Source organism: Canis lupus, chromosome 3 (genome assembly GCF_011100685.1).
Source record: "Canis lupus familiaris isolate Mischka breed German Shepherd chromosome 3, alternate assembly UU_Cfam_GSD_1.0, whole genome shotgun sequence".
Lineage (NCBI taxonomy): Eukaryota > Metazoa > Chordata > Mammalia > Carnivora > Canidae > Canis > Canis lupus.
Window position 1 is genome coordinate 30575369 of NC_049224.1, and position 20125 is coordinate 30595493.

At 42.4% G+C, this 20125-nt stretch overlaps 1 protein-coding gene across 2 annotated transcripts in view; it reads right to left on the reverse strand.

Annotated features, from left to right (window-relative positions):
* SV2C (synaptic vesicle glycoprotein 2C) overlaps positions 1–20125 on the reverse strand; it is a 208219-nt gene that overhangs the window by 137691 nt on the left and 50403 nt on the right. The window contains exon 1 of one of the 2 annotated variants that reach the window (XM_038532518.1): positions 17053–17629. In XM_038532518.1, coding sequence (XP_038388446.1) covers positions 17053–17629 — 577 coding nt within the window. Of the gene's footprint in view, positions 1–17052; positions 17729–20125 lie in introns of those variants that run through there. The other variant, XM_038532517.1, reaches the window with a different exon arrangement.

The window sequence follows — 20125 nt, forward strand, 5'->3', positions numbered from 1 at the left end:
GATAACTACACGAACAGAGACCGCTGAGAAGCCAACCACTGCTCACACCCGGAATGTGCCCCTTCTTGGGGCTGTGCTTACGGCTGGACTGAGGCCCACTGCAGGCCCTTCCTTTGTGCCCGTGAGCAGTCTGGCTAAGTCTTACCAGTTTTCAATCATTTTTTTGACACAGTAGTGCTTTTCACGATTCTGATTTAACTAGGTTCCGAGGAGAAAACTAAGTGACACTCAGAAAAGTCATTTAATTTCATGTTACATGGGAGGTGGGAAAAACCTGAAAGATTCATATTATAGTTTTACCGCCATCGTTCTGGTACTGAGAAACTGTGTTTCCACAAAGCTGAGTCACATCATGCCCTGCACACTTGGGGCCCCTTCTGGGAGGCGTGGCTGTAAGTGTGGTTAGGGACTGTGATGCGCCCCCACCGTGTAGGAGAAAGTGTAAAGAAGCGACAGCCCCCAGCATCCTGTCCCTCCCATCTGTCCGCCTGGACACAGCCCTGCCCTTCCCAGGGGTGGAGTCCCCCAGCCTTTGCCTACAAGTGCCTCGGTGCCCGCTGGGTCGGCCCCACGGCAGGGAGGACTCAGGACAGTCCTCCACTTCCAGATCTTTTCCTCCTGCAGCCACCCTGGGCTTGGGGACCCCTCACCCGACTTCCAGCTCCCTGGCAGGGTCTCCGGGGAGCCGCCAGAAGGCAGGAGGGGCTTGCCTGTACCTACGGGACTGTTATTTTTCTCTTGCCAACATATTGTTTTGTAAGGCTGGTAAATAAATTATTTTGGACAAAACTGGAGCAGCTGCCCAAATGACAGTTGGGTTTTTTTTTTTTCTTTCTGCCCTCAAAATAAAGAAGCCACTTGGACGAAAGGGAAGATAAAAAAAAAAAATTCCCACTCGGAGGGGCTTTGCCCCATTTCTCTGACGGAGAGCTCCCCGAGATCACAAAAGCTTTATTCCAGACTTCAGAAAATGGAGCTAGGCAGGCACAGGCAGGACAGGCAGGGCAGAGTGGAAGGGGCAAGGGATGAGTAAGTCCCTTCCCTCCTGAGACTTCTGGGACCCCACGGAGCCTAAGGCCTTACCCTGTACTGATCCTCAAGGAAGCCCGATGTCAGGCCTAGAGGTTCCAAAGGTGGACCAGGGAACCTGCTCTCCTGCAAAGGCTCCAAATTAAGTCACATCCCTAAAAGGGCTGTTCAGGCAGCAATGCCCCACCAGTGTAAAGAAGTCAGTAGCCATTTCAGTGGAGAGAAAACAGGTGCAACCCTCTGCTCTCAATAAGAGATGGACTGTTTGGAAAGAGAATTTTTCCTCAAAAATGGTTCATGAGATTCTTCTGTAATGCATGTTGTTGTATATTGGTGAACAAGGAAAACGCTCCGACTTACACTATCACACGTCCCATTGTCTAAAATCACAGCAGCACTAGAACCTTCACTATCACGAATATTGAGGATGCTGCTGCGCCTGGCTGGGCGTAGGGGCTGAAGACAGTGCTACTCACAGTGGCTCATAACCACCGGCTTCAGCCTCCCGGGTGATCCCAGCTCGCTGTAGCGTGATGAACCTCGAGCCAACCCCAGGTCTGCTGTACCAAAACTTGCATCCTTAGGTGATGGCTGCATACAGTGTCTGAGAAGCAGTGGCCTAGATCATAGTGTTTCTAAAACTTTCCTTTGAACGACAAGCATTCGGGATGCTTATAAAACATATATACAGTTCCCAGAGGCTGTTCCTCAGCACTGATTCACAAAGTCTGAGATTGGATGTGATTGTGATTAAATGAGGTAGTGAATTGAATGACTGATGGGATGCCCGACATACAGAAGGCAAAGAACAAACTGGAATCCCTCCTGCTGTTATCACCACTACCAGTAGGGTTGCCAGATGACCAGTTGGCAACTAATGATGACCAGTTAAATTGGAATTTCAGATAAACAAGTCATATTTTAAGTGTATCCCAAATGTTGCATGAGACACACTTTTATAAAAATATCATTTTCTTGTTATTTATTTCTAATTCAAATTTACCTAGGCACCCTGTATTTTATCTGGTAACTCTATATATATCCTGATTTTGGAATATTTGAGGGAGAGGAGTGAGTGGCAGACAAGATAGGAAAAATAGATTAGGCCCAGGTTATGAAGAGAGCTTTGAACACCATACTCAGGAATTTCAGGCGATCTAAATACTAACCAGCAAACATTTTGATCAGGGATGTGATGTGACCTGAATCCTCCACCCTCTTCCCTCAGGAATGATCTGAAGAGCAATGGCAAGTAGGCTGCTATATGAAAAAGTACCCATCCCAAAAACCATTTAGGGGGGGAATGCAGAGCATCAAGAGGTCATAGTCATGGCCAGTGACCACATCACCAAGAATAGGGAAGTTAACATTTCAAAGACTTGTTTATTTTGCATTAGTTCTAAACTCTTAAAGCATTTATTTAAATTCCACCCATAAAATAATTTAAGCCAGCTACTTGACTTTTCACCAGAATACCTGGTACACAGCTGAGCCCTAGCTTTATTTACAGAGCTATTTGCAATTGAAAAAAAAAAAAAAGATATATAGTAACACACCAAAAGTCAAACTTCCAATGTTCTTCCAATGCCTACTCTTCCAGAACCTTGAGCTTGGCTTGTGGACGTCCCATTTATTGGGTACAAAGGTTCACTTATAAAGTCAAGCAATTGCCTAATAATTCAGTTCTTTCTCATTGTCTATTTACTTTTATTTAACAAATAATTCTTAACAACCTTAGTTACCTAGTTTCCTAATCCACAGAAACATCGGAGGATGAATTAGAGACAGTTAAAGTGGCAGCAGAGATGGGATGATAGAAAGGGGTGAAGCAAAACTAAAGTATTACATAAAGAATAAAGATCGATATCCTGAACCATAAGGACACGTTTAAAAAAATATAAGATAAATTTAGAAATAATATAAAACACCTTTGATTTCTGTTTAAGAAATTGGCTTAAATAAGAAGAGCTTTGACTTATAAGGAGGTAAACTTTATTTATTTACATAAAATAAACACCTCACTTCTCACACAAGTTACATAGTGAAGTCACACATTTTAATCTAATGATTATCTTGACTCCAAGTTTACTGAAAAACCTGCCTACAGAATACTCTAGGTTATATTATTTGTTCCCTCTGGCTTTTAAGTAGCATAATTCATCCATACCCAAATCCCTTCCTTCATTCTCAAATATCCCCCAAGAAGCTTAACAAGAATTCAGCAGTCTAGATTATTCTTATATGAGAGGCCATTATGGCAAACTCCATGCCCAGAAATAGTCTGGAATCTGTCAGGAAGAAAGCTACCTGCAGGAGCAGCTGCTACTAAGACCTGGAGCCCCATCAGGGCCCTGATTCCCAGGAAAACTCAGGAAACAGGGCAGGAGAAGCCACTGCGGGAAGACTTTTGTTTGTGTGCAGAGCTCACTGTTCATCCTGGCATCTCCTCAAATGCGGGAGACAGGTGAACTCCCTCCAGCTCTGAAGACAACTTCAAGCACCCAACCACCTCCCCCATCTAAAATCTTACCCAGTAGCCTCGACCCTGGCCTCTCACCATGGGTTCTTTCCTTCCAGGAGGCACATGATATCCATATAGACTGGGTTAACTGCAGGTCTCTCTGCTAATCTGGCCACAGCCTCTTTGCAGAAAAGGGGCCACACATTTCGTTCTCATTTTTTTTTTGTTTTTTTTTTAAGATTTTATTTATCTATTCATGAGAGACACAGAGGAAGGCAAAGACATAGAGAGAGGGAGAAGCAGGCTCCTCGCAGGGAGCCCGATGTGGGACTAGATCTCCAGACGGGGATCATGCCCTGAGCTGAAGGCAGATGCTCAATCACTGAGCCACCCAGGCATCCCGTCTCACTTTGGTTCATGCAAATCCCACCCAAGGATGGAGGTATTCTTGGTAATGATTTTACTTAAAACAACTTTTTCTCTTCTCTCTCAACATTACAAATACCTAAATTTAAATGCCAAAAGACATCAGGAATACAATTTCTTTTGTGTATTGATCTTTGGTAATTCATATGCTGCAAACTATTCCCAAAATGCTTATTTCTCTGAAGAACAACAGAAATCTTATCTAAGTCTCCTAGAAGAAATCTGTGCTCCAGCACTTACTTGAAAGCACCTTATTACCATCCTATCTTAGGTAGAGCAATGCCAAACGTTCTCATCTTCTCTTCCTGACTGAATGTTAAGCAGCGCCTTTAACTTCCCCTCTAAGAGCCTAATCCTCTGCTATGCCTCTAAACAGAACTCTCCCAGGCATGAACCAAGGGTGCTATGTGGATGCAAAGTGCATCCTAGCAACTCCAAGACAGTTTGCCCTATGGAAGTCCCAGGTGGTGTGGCTCCATCCTGCTCTTCTTGAGCTCTTCCCTGGGTGTCAGGAAAGAAGATTCTCTCCTTCCTCTCCCACCCCAACTTTCTCTGATGTTGCTTGGCTGCCCTGATGGCACAGATGCATGCTGACCACTCCACCCAGCCCCGGCCTAGCCACAGTGCAGGATAGGAGGCCTTCTGTTTGGTTGAGAACTCCCTCCCCAGAGGCATAACTAGCGGAGTCCATTGTCCTAAAGCAAGGTCTTCTCTTTTATTTTTAATGTTAATTCTATTGAAGTCATTTACTAAGGACAATGGTGCAAAGTTACTAGAAGAGGCAGGGTGAACAAAAGACTGTGAGATAGGTAGATAAAGTGGACAAAGTATGAAGCCTGTCACATGCTCCATTCCCCACCACAAAGGGCACCCCATTCTGACCTCTGCCTGGGGACCTTCCATCCGCGGCACTTCTTTAATATGCCCTCTCTGCTAATTTTAGCTTTGGCTGTACTTCCTGCCCTTGAGGTGCCAGACACATAGGTAGCGTTGGCAGGAAGCCTCAGCTATGACCAAGATCAGGGCAAATCTGAAAAGCTCCTCCTACTGTCTTAGGGCTCTGAGCCTCAAGGCTTCTCTCATCTCCACCCAGGCACCAGCCTGCCTCCAAAGGGCAGGAGAGGAGGCTTCTGCTCTTTCACGCAGCTCAGCACACGGAGCTAGATGGTAGCTCTACAGAACCCAAGCGCCCAACGGAAGCCCCAGGTGGAAGGGACTCAATCATACTGTCTGACAGTAAAAGGGGTTTTCACCCTATTCCTTAGAGAGAAGTATCCTCATGTCAGATTTTGGAATGATTAAAGCAAGAAACTTAAGACAATGAAATCTCTGATTGGTGGAAATTATGCCATTTTTCCCCCCAAAACAAAACTCAGCAATTTCTAGGCAATAAATACATGCCTGCCCCTGGCTGGGAGAGGGATTAGAGCCCTCTGCTGAAAGCACTTTTCATAGACCTGGTGTCCCAGATCTACTCTCTCCACTTCTGTTGTTCCAGGTCATTAGAATGCAGTGCATTTACAAACACAAAGTCTCTCACTTCTCAACATTTTGGAAGTATTTTAAGCTGGTGAGACTAGGCACACAATGTATGAAAATAAACCCCATTTGACTACACTTAGCACCCAACAACTATAACTGCTTAGGTGAATATTTACTGAATTATATTTGCACCTCAGTTATGCTTTTCCTTTCATCTTTCCCCTCTTCTGAATAATCCAAATCTGCCATATGTTCTTGGAAGGGTAAGACCTTGGTTTCTTACCTCCTTCCTCCTTTTGAATCTCCTCAGGCTCCCCACTACCTGGCCTAGACCCCCAAGTAATGGAGCCTCTTGGCATAGTAGGCTCCTCTGTGTTAACTGGGGAAAGGTGCTCAGCTAGGTGAATGAATAACAAAAAAGGGCCTCCTTGGAGTAGAAGAACTTGCAAAAGTCGCCTTTTTCTACAGGCAGGTGGAAGCTGCCTCAAGCCAGGGTGAATGGCTTGGTGAGTAGAAGGAGGGCTAAATTCCAGCAGCAGTCAGGTGCCTTTGTGCAGGTTACAACTTGCACAACTGTACATAGCAGCCCCACACTGTAAGCTGGCTACGCAAAGTGTTTGTACTAGGATGTTGAGCAGTTTCTCAGCTGTCAGCTTCTCTGTTTCCAGGCTTTTCCAAAAATAAAATTAATGGCAAAAATAAGCAATATTCTTGGGGCACCTTTGTGGCTCAGGCGATTAAGCGTCTGCCTTCAGCTCAGGTCATGAACCCAGAGTCCTGGGATTGAGCCCCACATCAGATTCCCTGTTCAGTAGAGAGTTTTTTCTCCCTCTCCCTGTGCCCCTCCCCCTGCTTGTGTTGTCGGTCTCTCTCTCTCTCTCTGTCAAATAAATAAACAAAATCTTTAAAAAATACGCAATATTCCAACATTTAGAAATATTTGTTCATTTCTAATATGCATTGGAAGATTGCATTTTTAATGTAGCAAAACACATAACAAAATTTATCATCTTCAGCATTTAGATAATAGAGAGATGTGAAAATAGTTTAAAGATTATCATATTCACTTTTTAAGCAAATTACTTACATTAAAAAATTTAATTGGAAAAACTCCTTGTGTCCTCATCATTTTATATTTGATAAGAGATCTCAATTTTGAAATTGAAGATAAGAACTATACCCAAGGACCTCTTTTACTTTTTCTCTCACAACCTTAAAAAGGCCAATCAGAAATTTCTAAGTTTAAGGTAGGAATGTCATTTTGCAAAGATGTGGGTTGGGAATACTTACTTCAGTAATTTATCAGATTAACTCTTCAAGATGAATGTAATCAAATCATTTCCTACTCTCTGGAGCATTCTGCAGGAAGCTTAGGTCCTATAAAAACTCTTATTATGTGAAAATATGAGAGGTTATATTTCCCATGAAAGGGAGAGATTACATCTTCAAGTTTGGAATTCAAATCTACAAACCCAAATTATTTGTAGTTATTAGGTGATTAACACTTCAGATCGCCTTATTTAAACCAACCTGCAATTAACAAATTCTCTAAACTGACAACAGATCAGCAAGTTCTACAGTGATTTCAGGGAGAGTTCCAGACTGAATCAGGATACCTAAGGCCAGGTCCACCAATGGAATTAGAATCCTCTTTCAGGAGTATTCTAGGATGTAAAGATATAGAGAGTCAGGATGCAAGGATGAGTCTTCAGATTCAAAGCTGTATTGTGGGAAAATCCCCAAAGAGCCTCCAGGTAACAGAAAGGCATTTACTCTCACACTCTCATCATCCCAGAATACTGCTTATTGGCCAGTTTCAGGAATGGTGCATGGAGTTTCTGTTTACTCCTATCCAGTGAAAATGGATCCCAGACTCTCTGGATGGAGGAATCTTTTCTTCTTTCGGGCCAGCTCCACAAGGATGTTAAGAAACTTCACTTCTCTCAGGAGAATATGAATGACCAGAGGAAATAAGACCCAGGAATATAATGGCAACAAATTATTGAGTCTTCTTTTCCAATTTGGGCAATAATGAATCCAAATAAGATTTTGCTAGTGTTGGTGGACAGGATGTTCTCTAGAAGCCAATAACTTTTTAATTCCAATTAGAATCACTGTGACAGTTTAGAGGCTAAACAGAACCAGAGGGTGCGCGCACACAGACACACACACACACACAGAGTGGGTATCAAACCTCCTTCAAGACACCAAGGCAGATGTCAATGACAAAGAGATTAGACAGGGTACACAGCTGCTGATACTGAAATCTGCAGCCTACACTTTTAGAGCACAAAGCCCTTCATTTTAAAAATTTAGAACACGTTTACAGAAGTAAGAAAAATACTCCTTAAATTCATGTGAAACCATAAAAGACCCCGAATAGCCAAATAAATAATGAGAAAGGAGAACAAAGAAGGAGGCATCACATTCCCTGATTTCAAGGTATACTATACAGCTTTAGTCATCAAAAACGGTATGGTATTGGCATAAAAAAAGACAAACTGATGGAAGAGAATCAAAAGCCCAGAAATAAACTCAAGCATATATGACCAACTAATATTTGACAAGGTAGCAAAGAATACTCAATGGAGAAAAGAGAGTCTTCTTAATAAATGGTGTTGGGATAATTGGATATTTACATGTAAAATCATAAAACTATACCCATAACTTTTAACACTCATGAAAATGAACTCAAAATAGATTAAAGACTTAAATGCAAGACCTGAAACCATGAAACTCTAGAAGAAATATGAATAAAAGCTCCTCGACATGGCTTTTGGTAGTGAGTTTTGGGATATGACACCTAAAGCACAAGCAACAAAATAAAAAATAAACAAGTGGGACTACATCAAACTACAGAAGTTTTTGGACTGCAAAAGAAGCCAAGAACAAAGTGAAAAGAATACCTTTGGACTGCAAAAACAATATTGGTAAATGATATATCTGATAAGGGGTCAATATTCAAAATATTTAAAGAACTTACACAACTCAATAGCAAAAAACAACCCAATTTAAAAATGAGCAAAGGAGCCAAATAGACATTTCTCCAAAAAAGAGACATGAAAAGCCAACATGGATATGAAAAGAAACTCAACATCAGTAATCATTATGGAAATGCAAATTAAAGTCACAATAAGCTATCACCTCACCCCCGTCAGAATGGCCATCACCAAGAGGACAAGAGATAACAAGTGCTAGCATGCATGTAGAGAAAAGGGAACCTTTGTGCACTGTTGGTAGCATTATAAATGGATACAACCCCTGGGGAAAATAGCATGAAGGATTCTCATAAAATAAAAAAATAGAACTACCATATGATCTAGCAATTCCACTTCTGGGAATATATCCAAAGGAAACAAAAGTTCTAATTGAAAAGATACCTATACTCCCATGTTCATAGCAGCATTATTTCAATAGCCAAGACATGGAAACAATCTAAATGTCTATTGATGGGTGAATGGAAGAAAAAGTTATGGGACATGCATGCATGTGTGCACACAAATGCGCACACATGTGCATACACTGGAATATTACTCAGCCATTTAAAAAAAACAAGGAAATCCTACCATTTGCAACAACATGTTTGGACCTTGAAGGCGTTATGCTAAGTGAAATAAGACAGATGGTGAAAGAGAAACACTGTATGATCTCACTTATGTGGAATGTAAAACAACAAAAACAAATATCCAAAAGCCAAAAAAAAAATTCATAGAAAAAGAGACCAAACCTGTGGTTACCAGAGGCAGAGGGGAGAGAGGGTGATCTAGGGAGAAATGGAGGACGGTAGTCAAATGGTGCAAATCTCCAGCTGTAAGTAAGTACTAGATGTAATGTACAAAATGACAATTATAGACAATACCTATACAGATGACCCCTGAGCAACACAGGTTTGAACTATACGGATTCAAACCATGTGGGTTATACACAGATTTGCTTTGATAAATACAGTATAGTAAATGTATTTTCTCTTTCTTATGAGTTTCTTTTCTCTAGCTTACCTTATTATAAGAATATGGTATATAACACATGTAATATACAAATTATGTGTCAATAGACTGTTTATGTTACCAGTAGGGCTTCCTATCAACAACAGGCTATTAGTAGTTAAGTTTTTGGGGAGTGAAACCTTACAGGGGGAGTTCTGACTATGTAGAGGGTTGTGCCCCTAATCCCCATGGTTGTTCAAGAGTCAACTACAGTGGGGAGGTTGCTAAGAGGGTTCTTATTTCTGAGAATTCTCATGATGAGGAAAAAAAATCTTTGCCTTTTTTTCTCTTTTCTTTTTATTGTATCTATGAGAAGATGGACATTAGCTGAACCCAGTGTGGTAATCATTTCACAGTATATGTAAATCAAACCATCATGCTGTATACCTTAAAATTATACAGTGATGCATGCCAATTATTTTCCAATAAAAATGAAAAATATATATAAGGTACACCCAGATGCTAAAAGATCAAAACTTAGAATAAAGCTAAGACTGCATCACTTTGTTATCAGCCTGGACATTACTGGTCTACCTGGCAGCACTGGGAGTGGGTGACACACACTGAATGAAAGGCCTGGTTCAATGAACAGTGAGCCAGTTTCTATACTCTGCCTGTAGTTTAGTGGCAATCAGCAGTCAATAGGACTAAAGCAAAAGATATCTCAGAAACTTGAAGCTTGTTTTGTTTTTTAAATACAAACAGCTAAAGATAAAGGATCTAGAAATCTCAAAAGAATATAGCTTCTTTTGTTAATGCCTAAAAGAATAAGGGAGCATATGGAGGAATGGAGAAAGACAAATTAGAAACGATTCAGGTCATATCCATCCAGCTCAGCCTTCAAGGAAATCACCTTTTTTATAAGTGCAACAAAGTAAAAGAGAGAGAGAGAGAGAGAGAGAGAGAAACTCCGTGTGTTCCAAGGAATTCCACCACCTAGGTAGAAACTATAGAAAGAAAGGTTAAAAGACATGCTTTGGGTCTACTAGAGATTCGTTTGTTTTATTTACCATTGTATTCCTAGAGTCTAAAATCATGCTTGTCACATAGTAAGTGCTCACTAAATTTTTGTTGTGTGAACATTGTAATTGTCAAGAGAAGATATATGAATGCCAGACAGTCTGACTTGATAGCCAAGTATTGAGTAAAATAAAAAATCATTGTTCTATTTCTAGTCAAAAATATATCCTAAACTCAGAAAAATTTGTATTTATTCTAGAATTATTTACAAATCCTTTTCAAACTTTCAAGAGTTTCCAAAAATGAAAAAGAAGTAAAATTCCATTCATATGTACAAATATAGTCTTCTTTTTTAAAAAAGATTTTATTTATTTATTCATGAGAGACACAGAGAGAGAGAGAGGCAGAAGGAGACGCAGACTCCCTGCAGGGAGCCCAGCACAGGACTCAGTACCCGGATCCTGGGATCACTCTCTGAGCCAAAGGCAGACCTCAACTGCTGAGCCACCCAGGCATCCCTGTACGAATATATTCTTAATGCCTTGGTGTTGTTCATGGTCTACCTCTGTTTTTGCCCAATGTGCCAATCTACCAGCTAATACTGTAGATGTTCTAAAGGAAAACTAATACATACTGCTAGGACATTTCTCTGGGAAACCCAAGAGACCACCCAGATAGACCTTCTTGGTGGTAGCTACTTCACCCAGTCCTGATCTGGACCTGGGTCCTACGTTCTGAAACTGGACCTATCAACACACCCTGAACAGATCCATCTCTCTGAGTAGATCCCAAGTAGTCAACCTTGCCAAGATAGATGGAAAAACAAAACAAAACAGAACAAAACAGAGCAGACAATTAGTAATTAAAACAAAACAAAACAAAAAACCCCATAATTGCCAAGAAGACTGGAATTGTTTGGCAAGCACATTCCCGATGGGCAAACTCTAAAGAAAGCTGAGTCTGAAATCTTTAAAGTACTTTGGTGCATGGAATTAGAAGGAAAGGTCTTTGCTGCAGGATTCATGTCTTCACAGACTCCAGGCTGATGTAGCCTTCCTTATAATAGGGATACACATGGTCCCAAAAACACATAGGTTAAAATTTTTAGGTCAGGGCATACCAACCCTGACAGCATTTAGAAGGGCACTCCAACATCTGCATCTATGACTCCCTCCTGATCGGCCTCCACAGCTAATGAAGTCTCATTCGAAATAACACATGCTTACTTTAGATATATCAGTATCTTCAATGAGGTCTCAAAGTGTTAATGATCTCAGAGACTGTCATCTCAAATATTTGTTAGATTCTATTATGTACTGGAACTGATGTGGGTATGGGGAAGACGGTGGTTAACAATACAGACCAAAACCCGTGGTCCCATGGGGCTTACATTCCCTCTATTTTTACTTCTACTACTCTGCCTCTTTAAGATGACTTTGTACTACGGGCTCATTTCACATGCTAATTTTCAGAGAAAATTATATTCCTTATTTGTGACTGTTGCCATAATGTGCTGTCTATATATACAAAAAAAAAAAAAAGAAAACAAAAAACAAAATCAGACAATACCTTCTATTAGGGTTTTGGAAAAAGAAGAAAAAGATCTAATGCCGACTGGTGGTTATACTGTGGCGTCCATGAACAAAAAATGATTTTAGACCATCCCTTGAGATACCAGATATATTTCTGCCAGTAATTGACATTATTGTATTCTCCTAGAAGTACACTCAATCAACAGGACTTTAAATGAAAATGTTAGAGAACTGGAAAGGAACATGGGATGTGTGTTCCACAGTCTGCCTCTCTTAGTACTCAGCCCTGGACCAGGCAAGTTGCCCACACTCACAAAGCTCCTCCCCTCACTTTTAAGATGACAGGGTCTCCCTAAATCACTAAGACACCAACAGCTGGGAAATTCCATGATTTCCCTTGGTAACAGGAACCAATCCTTACTCATCTCAATCTCCCTCGTAGGCCTTGGGCTATGCCCCACACTGAAGCCACTGCTTAAACACCACTTAGTCCAACACAGAATCTTTTTTTTTTTTTTTTTTTATTTATGATAGTCACAGAGAGAGAGAGAGAGAGGCAGAGACACAGGCAGAGGGAGAAGCAGGCTCCATGCACCGGGAGCCCGACGTGGGACTCGATCCCGGGTCTCCAGGATCGCGCCCTGGGCCAAAGGCAGGCGCCAAACCGCTGCGCCACCCAGGGATCCCTTTTTTTTTTTTTTTTTTTTTTTTTACCAACACAGAATCTATTGGAACACCAGAGTGGCAGCTGAAGTCACTGATATTCCACATATGCTGTTTAAAAATGTGGGTTGTCTTCAGGTATTGAACCTTTTATTCACCTAGCCCTCCTCACTGTGTTCATCGAAAGAGCCGTTTGCATAGCCGAGAACTTTTTAAGTGCCTGAATCGAGAGACCCTTTGCAACCTTTCCTGCAAGTCTTGACAGCACCTAAGACAGTTACACATCTCTTCCTTTCCCAGAAACTTCCAGGTCTACTCACTCTCCTGGCTGCTCTTCTTGCTCCGGCTTCTCTTTCTCAGTCCTCCTCAAAGCCACCCCCATAAACAGCATTCTGCAGAACCCCACCGTCCCCCTGGTTAAGGTCACTGGCAGTGTCATCTTAAATGAGATTGCTCACAAACCAACCATGCTTCAACCCAAATGAACAGTAGCCTATGGGGCTCTTCGGACACCTCCCCCCAAGGATCTCATAGTGAAAATTCTAAAATAAACTCTTCATCCTTCTTCCTCATGTTAAAATCTGTCCTCTGCATTACTTAATTTGATGATTTGTCTTCTCTTCATCAACTATCCATTTGTTTCACCATCCAAATTAATTGAGAACCAATTTCTGCTGACTCTACCCCTGGAACAGCTCTCAAATCCTTGCCCTTTCCTCACTGCCTTGGTGAGGTCCTAGCCCCTTATGTGATCTCTCAGACTCAAGTCTCTCTCTTTACGCCTCTCCTCCAGCTATTGATACTTGCTTCTTTATACCATGCAGTATATGGTATATACCATGCATGCACTAACATGCAGACATTTGCGATTTCTCCATACCAGACTATAACTTCTTTGGATGTAAAAGCTGGCCCTTATTTGTCCAATTATCCCTTGTGGTAACACTGTGCATTGCACATAATAAGTGTGCTCAATAAATAGACTTCGGCAATAAAGCATGGATTATCTTAAAGTGACTGAACTTATTCCTTCAAAGAGCAGCTTGCTAAATAATTAAATATTTACTCTAACTTTTTCCCAGCCTATTACAATGTTATATATACACACAGACATACACATAGACACATGCACACACAGGATGCTCTTAAGTACCTTTAAGTCAACCTCCTAGCAAATGCCAAGAGATATCTACCTCCCAAATAATTGAGACATAAATTGGTTCATATTTTTTGTTCCCAGTCTTCCTTGAGAAAATGACACAGTGCCCAGTAGCAAAAGAGAAATTATTTTGCAACTCTATATCCCCAAAGTACCACCAAACATGGGTCATACATCTTTTTTGCATTTTGATCCTGCTGCTGTGACTCAGTGTGGTAATTATATTACAAAGCTATTATTCAATGAAATGAAAATAGCAACACAATTTAAATGATTGTCTAAAAAAACTCCATTAGAATGAAATTCTAAGTGAAATTACGATGGCAAAATAATTGAAATGCAACTCTGGAAGGCACAGTTATGAAACCATTAAGATGCTTCTGCTGAGGACTCAAAACATTGAGTGAAACCATACACTCTTGGGGACACATTTTTAATTCGCTAAAGCAGTCAACACTTATGAAAAGATGAAAATATCTGTGCTCCGATTGTTCTACAGCATTACCTACACTTCTGAATGCTACCTTGCGGTGTGTAACATCATCAGCATTAATGGGTTTCTGGAATAGACCAGGGTACCATGGGTGGTACTGTGGTTCCATTCACCACCGAAAAGATAAAGGCACAAGGGCAAGCTTAGCTTAGATTTTCCTGAAATGTTTCCAGTATAAAAGCTAGGATCACAACTTGAAAAGATTTCTATACTAAAATTAAGTTTGCAATTATTAAATATGTGTGTGGATGTATTTCTAAGGATCTATCTTCTTAAAATGTTCTGCTGATGTATTCCTTTTGCAAAATCTTAATAAATATTTTCATGCCCAGGCTTACAGTAGATATATCTGCTCACCAAAAGAAAAGAAAACAAAGATAAAATACAGAGCTAGATACACAAGCGATGCATTGAAATGATCAATCTGACGAGTGAAGAAGGACCTTCCTCAGAATCCTGTTTTGCATTTTGATGGCTGAACACACAGATGAGTTTATCACCAAAAGCATGCAAAATATGTCCCATTCCCACCCACTCTCCCTCACAGTCTGCTTCCACGGATCTATCTCTTTGAGTTGTGATTTAAAAAAAATAGATGCTAGGAGGAAGTCATATAAAGAAACAAGTGTTAAAGGAATAAGATGTAAAATTTTTTCTCATTCATGATTATCTCTCTTGCAATGTCACAGAGCAGGTTATGAAAATGGGATTTTGGGGCACCTGGGTGACTCGGTTAAGAGTCTGACTCTTGATTTCAGCTCAGGTCATGATCAGGGTGGTGAGACTGAGCCTTATACCAGGCTCTACACTCAGTGGGGAGTCTGCTTGAGATTGTCTCCCTCCCTCTCCCCTGCCTCCACCTTCCTGCTACGCGTGCTCTCTCTCTCTCTCAAATAAATAAATAAATAAATAGACATTTAAAAATATTTAAAAAGTTAAAAATATGTAAATAAAAAAGAAAAAATATTTAAAAATAAAATATTTTTTAAAAAATGGTATTATCAGGAGAAGGACAAACATATGTTCTCATTTATTTGGGGAATATAAACAATAGTGAAAGAGAATAGAAGGGAAGGGAGAAGAAATGGGTAGGAAATATCAGAAAGGGAGACAGAACATAAAGACTTCCTAACTCTGGGAAACGAACTAGAGGTGATGGAAAGGGAGGAGGGTGTGGGGTGGGGGTGAATGGGGGCACTGAGGGGGGCACTTGACGGTATGAGCACTGAGTGTTATTCTGTATGTTGGCAAATTGAACACCAATAAAAAATAAATTTATTATTAAAAAATGGTATTTACTTTTTTTCAACACAGAAAACTTTTTTAAAATAAATTTATTTTTTATTGGTGTTCAATTTGCCAACATACAGAATAACACCCAGTGCTCATCCCATCATTAGCATCCATGATTATAACATTACTCAATAAAGTTACTAGGTTTCCACAAAAAAAGTTGCCTTTTGTTTTTCTTTTAAGGATTTTATTTATTTATTCATGAGACACACACAGAGAGAGAGAGAGAGAGAGAGAGAGGCAGAGACACAGGCAGAGGGAGGAGCAGGCTCCATGCAGGGAGCCCGACATGGGACTCTATCCCGGGTCTCCAGGATCACACCCTGAGCTGAAGGTGGCACTAACCCGCTGAGCCACCCAGGCTGTCTGCCTACTTTTGTTTTTCAAACTTAGTTTAATGAAGTCCCTTGGAAATATAGATACCGAATATTTCTACTCTCTCTCGCAGACTCTGAGACACATAAAGATTTCTTATGCACATGAACATGTTCTCTGAGATGTGCTTATTAGCAAAGGAGTTTGAAAGTCCTCATGACTTAATATGCCAAATGTTTGAGGTGGACTCTTAAGTTGTTAGCAATATGTAGCTGTATGCATGCTTCTTGGCCTTCTAATTTTCCCTTCCACAAGGGAAGTAAGTGGGAATGTTAATTGAGACTTTGTAATAACATGAACCTTGAGTGCATGGTAACTTTATTTTTGTTGCATTTTTATTTGTTTATTTACCTATTTATTTTAGAGAGTGTGTGGGAACATGAGCAGGGGGAGGAGCAGAGGAAGAGAGAAGGAGAGAATCCCAAGCAGGTTCCATGTCCAGCACAGAGCCCGATGTGGGGCTCAATATCACAACCCCAAGATCATGACCTAAGCCAAAATCAAGTGTCAGATGCTTAACTGATTGAGACACCCAGATGCCCCATGATAACTTTAAAACAAAAATCAGATCTGCTATCTAGATATTTTATAGAGAGGTCATATTATTTTTATACATATAATTTAGGTATTAATATCACTTGAAAGAGATTTTTAAATCATATGAGGAAGCTTTTCCACTGTAGGCACAAAGGCATGAACTTTGAAAAACAGAAAAAGTCATCTAGAGAAAATTCTATGAATAAGACTAACTGAAGAAATAAACAAGCAAACATACACATAGATTATACAAAAAAAATAAAATTAGCAGGGTCCCCAAAGCATTCAAATCATAGTATTACACATAAAATTTGAAATCACATCTGTCTGTTTTACAGAATTAACCTTTATACTTAGAGAAGTACTCAAATGGGCTTTCATGTAATAGCTTTATTTACTTCTAATGGCATATCTTTGGAAGTTAATAAAGGAGAAACCAATGAAACACTTATAATGTAGGTTAAAATATATTACTCTAACACTTTGAAATGCATAAAGATGTAAGTTGGATTGATTGATGGACAGATGATAGAGAAAATATGGTGTTAGATATTAACTAACATAGCATTCTAGATGAAATGTATTTATTCTAGTTGTCGACTATGCTCACAAATAATCTGGGTTCAGAATCTGTCTCATGGACATGGTGCACTCACCTAGCCATCCGGATCCTGAATTTGGAATGCACAGGTCTGTCTCAGCGCTGGGCAACACGAAGCCAACAACAAACACCTCCACACCATCCGCCATAAGGGCCATGCCCAGGACAAAGAAAAGGGCCCACTGGAAACGCCCGTGACCACACTCTTGGATTATTAGCTCATACTGCTGGGCTAGCTCCTCCTCCTCAGCTTTCCTCTCTGACTCCAGCTCCTGCCGATCCTTGTGCACATCCCCTTTGGGCTGCCCCACTGACACAATGCTGTCCTTCCCTTGGTTCATGCTGGGGATGCCCTGATACTCCCCCTCATAGATTTCATCATCTTCATCATGACCCTCAGTAGCTTCACTGGAGCCTTCATCATCATTAGCCTCCCCATCATAGGTCTCTCCTGGTGGGTAAGCGTCATCGTCTTCTTCATCTTGGAACCGACTGTAGGACCTCTGCGTGTATTCATCCTGGGCCCGGTCCACGGCCTGATTCACCTTCTTCACTGTTTGTTTCTTCACCTCTCGGGCGATGTCCTTGGCACCCTTCATCAGTGAAGTCCTATCCTTGTAAGAATCTTCCATCTTATCTCAACCGATGGCCAACACGAAGATGGGAAATTTTCAGACTCTGATTAGTGGTTCAGCCCTGACTGCATCATCCACTTTGGGGTCAAAACAGAACTGCGAAAGAAGAAAAACCACACAAGATATTTATTATTCCTTGCTTGTCTTTTTCATCATCTATTTCTCGGTCTCCTTTCACTGCCCCCTCAGACTAAGACACAGAATTAGCTTTTCCTTTCTTTAATCTTACTGTCCACATGCACATCAGATGCTGGTTCTTTGCTCAGGTGTGATCAGCACTCGGAATATTTATGGGTTTTACTTTTGTTATTATTATTATTTGGTGTTTAAGGAACTCTGTCCCCTGGGATCTTTGCATAGAATATACAGACATTCCCCTGAGAGTAAAACAGGACATCTGACACCTCTAAAAGTACATCTAACACATTCTGATTGAGAAAAATAGTATTGCTCAGAGACATATGCACACACTGCAAAGGCAAAACCAGAATATGAGGAGAATCCTGTCTGACCTTATTTCCTAATATTGAAAGGAAAAAAACAAAATGGCAGGCAGGCAGCTCTATACATGATACTATTGAATCGTGTGTGTGTGTGTGTGTGTGTGTGTAAAATGTATTGCCCTTCTACTTTCATTATATCTCCTTCCAATAAATAACAAAGACTCACATGGCACCCAAAACTGCAATTGGGCATTTCTCCCTAATGTAACCGTCATATTGGTAGAAAATGGGCAGAGTTCGTCAAATGATTTCACAGATACCTTTGAAAAACATGGAATTAGAACATACAGTTTGTCTGGTCAGGATCTGTCCTTTCAGGAGTCACTCCCAGGCCAACAGGGACAAGTAAGCCATAGTCCGTGTCCCTTCCCAACCCTACCCTGTATGCGCTCTAGGCTTTGTCTCTAACTTCTCCCTCCCCGGACACACATACGCCCCTTGTCCTGCTGCCACTCCATCTGAACTGCTGTATCAGAGTCATGGGTCTCCCATGACCTAACATCTGGGTTTCTTTCTCACCAAGAGCACCCTGGGTCTTGGCTCACATTTGGGCTGAACTCATGGCAAGTGATCTTTCACCTGTCCACTGAGCTGTCTCCTCTGGCGGCCCACCATTGTAGACAGATGACATAAAGATGAGAGAGTGTACTCCTCCCTCATTTACTCCCCAAGCTCCACTCTGTTGCAGCGTTGCAAACCATGAGTTACAAGATAACCACCCATACCTCCTCCTTTTTGTAACCCAGTATAAAATACTTGGTAAGTAGCTATACAAACATACACTTAAATTGCTCATTCAGATATCACACACACACACACACACACAAAACAGCAAAAAAAGACAAAAAGATGTTTGTTTACAAATGGACTGTGTATCGTTACCCCTGAATAACTTCACATGCTTAGGAGGCAAACAGAAACGTGGTTCTGCACAGGCCTGTTTTGGAAGACGACAAAATGAAATTAAAATAAACATATGATTACAAGGCTTTTTGCCAAATGTCTCAATGGAGGGTTTTTGTGCTTGCTCTCCTTTTTTGGAGAGTTGAGAGGCAGGGGGAGGGAGAGATGGGAGGATCCATGAGCTGGGTAAGAAAAGACGGGAAGGCAGTTGAAAAAGAGGTGGAGGATGGAGGCTCAAGGACTCGAGGAGGAGCAGGAAAGAAGAGCGAAGGAGGTGGAAGGAGGATAAACGATGTGGGGACCCAGAGACGTTTCCCACTTTAAAAATGAGAAGCAACTTGGAAACACTTCACACAATAAAGGGGAAAGGAGAGGAAATGAGCGGGAAATATCGGTGACCGCACACGAGAGACCCCTCACCCTGGGAAACGAACAAGGGGGGCGGAAGGGGGGGCGCGGGGGGTGGGGGTGATGGGTGCCGGCACCGAGGGGGGCGCTCGGCGGGATGGGCGCTGGGTCGTATGCTAGGTGCTAGGTGTCGGCGAACTGAACTCCAGTGCAGAACTGGACAAGCCCAGCGCCCTTCACGCGGTGACTAAGGCCTGCGGCCCTGCTCTCCGGGGGTGGGCGGGCGCGGGGCGGGCAGGGCAGGGCAGGGGGGCGCGGGGCGGGCGGGGCAGGCAGGGCAGGGGGGTGCGGGGCGGGCAGGGCAGGGCAGGGGGGCGCGGGGCGGGCGGGGCAGGGCAGGGGGGCGCGGGGCGGGCGGGGCAGGTAGGGCAGGGGGGTGCGGGGCGGGCAGGGCAGGGCAGGGGGGGCGCGGGGCGGGCGGGGCAGGCAGGGCAGAGGGGGCGCGGGGTGGGCAGGGCAGGGCAGGGGGGCGCGGGGCGGGCGGGGCAGGCAGGGCAGGGGGGCGCGGGGCGGGCAGGATAGGGCAGGGGGCGCGGGGCGGGCGGGGCAGGCAGGGCAGGGGGGGCGCGGGGCGGGCAGGGCAGGGCAGGGGGGTGCGGGGCAGGCAGGGCAGGGCAGGGCAGGGGGGCGCGGGGCGGGCAGGGCACGAGCCTGGCTCCCGGGGGTGCTACCGCGGCCG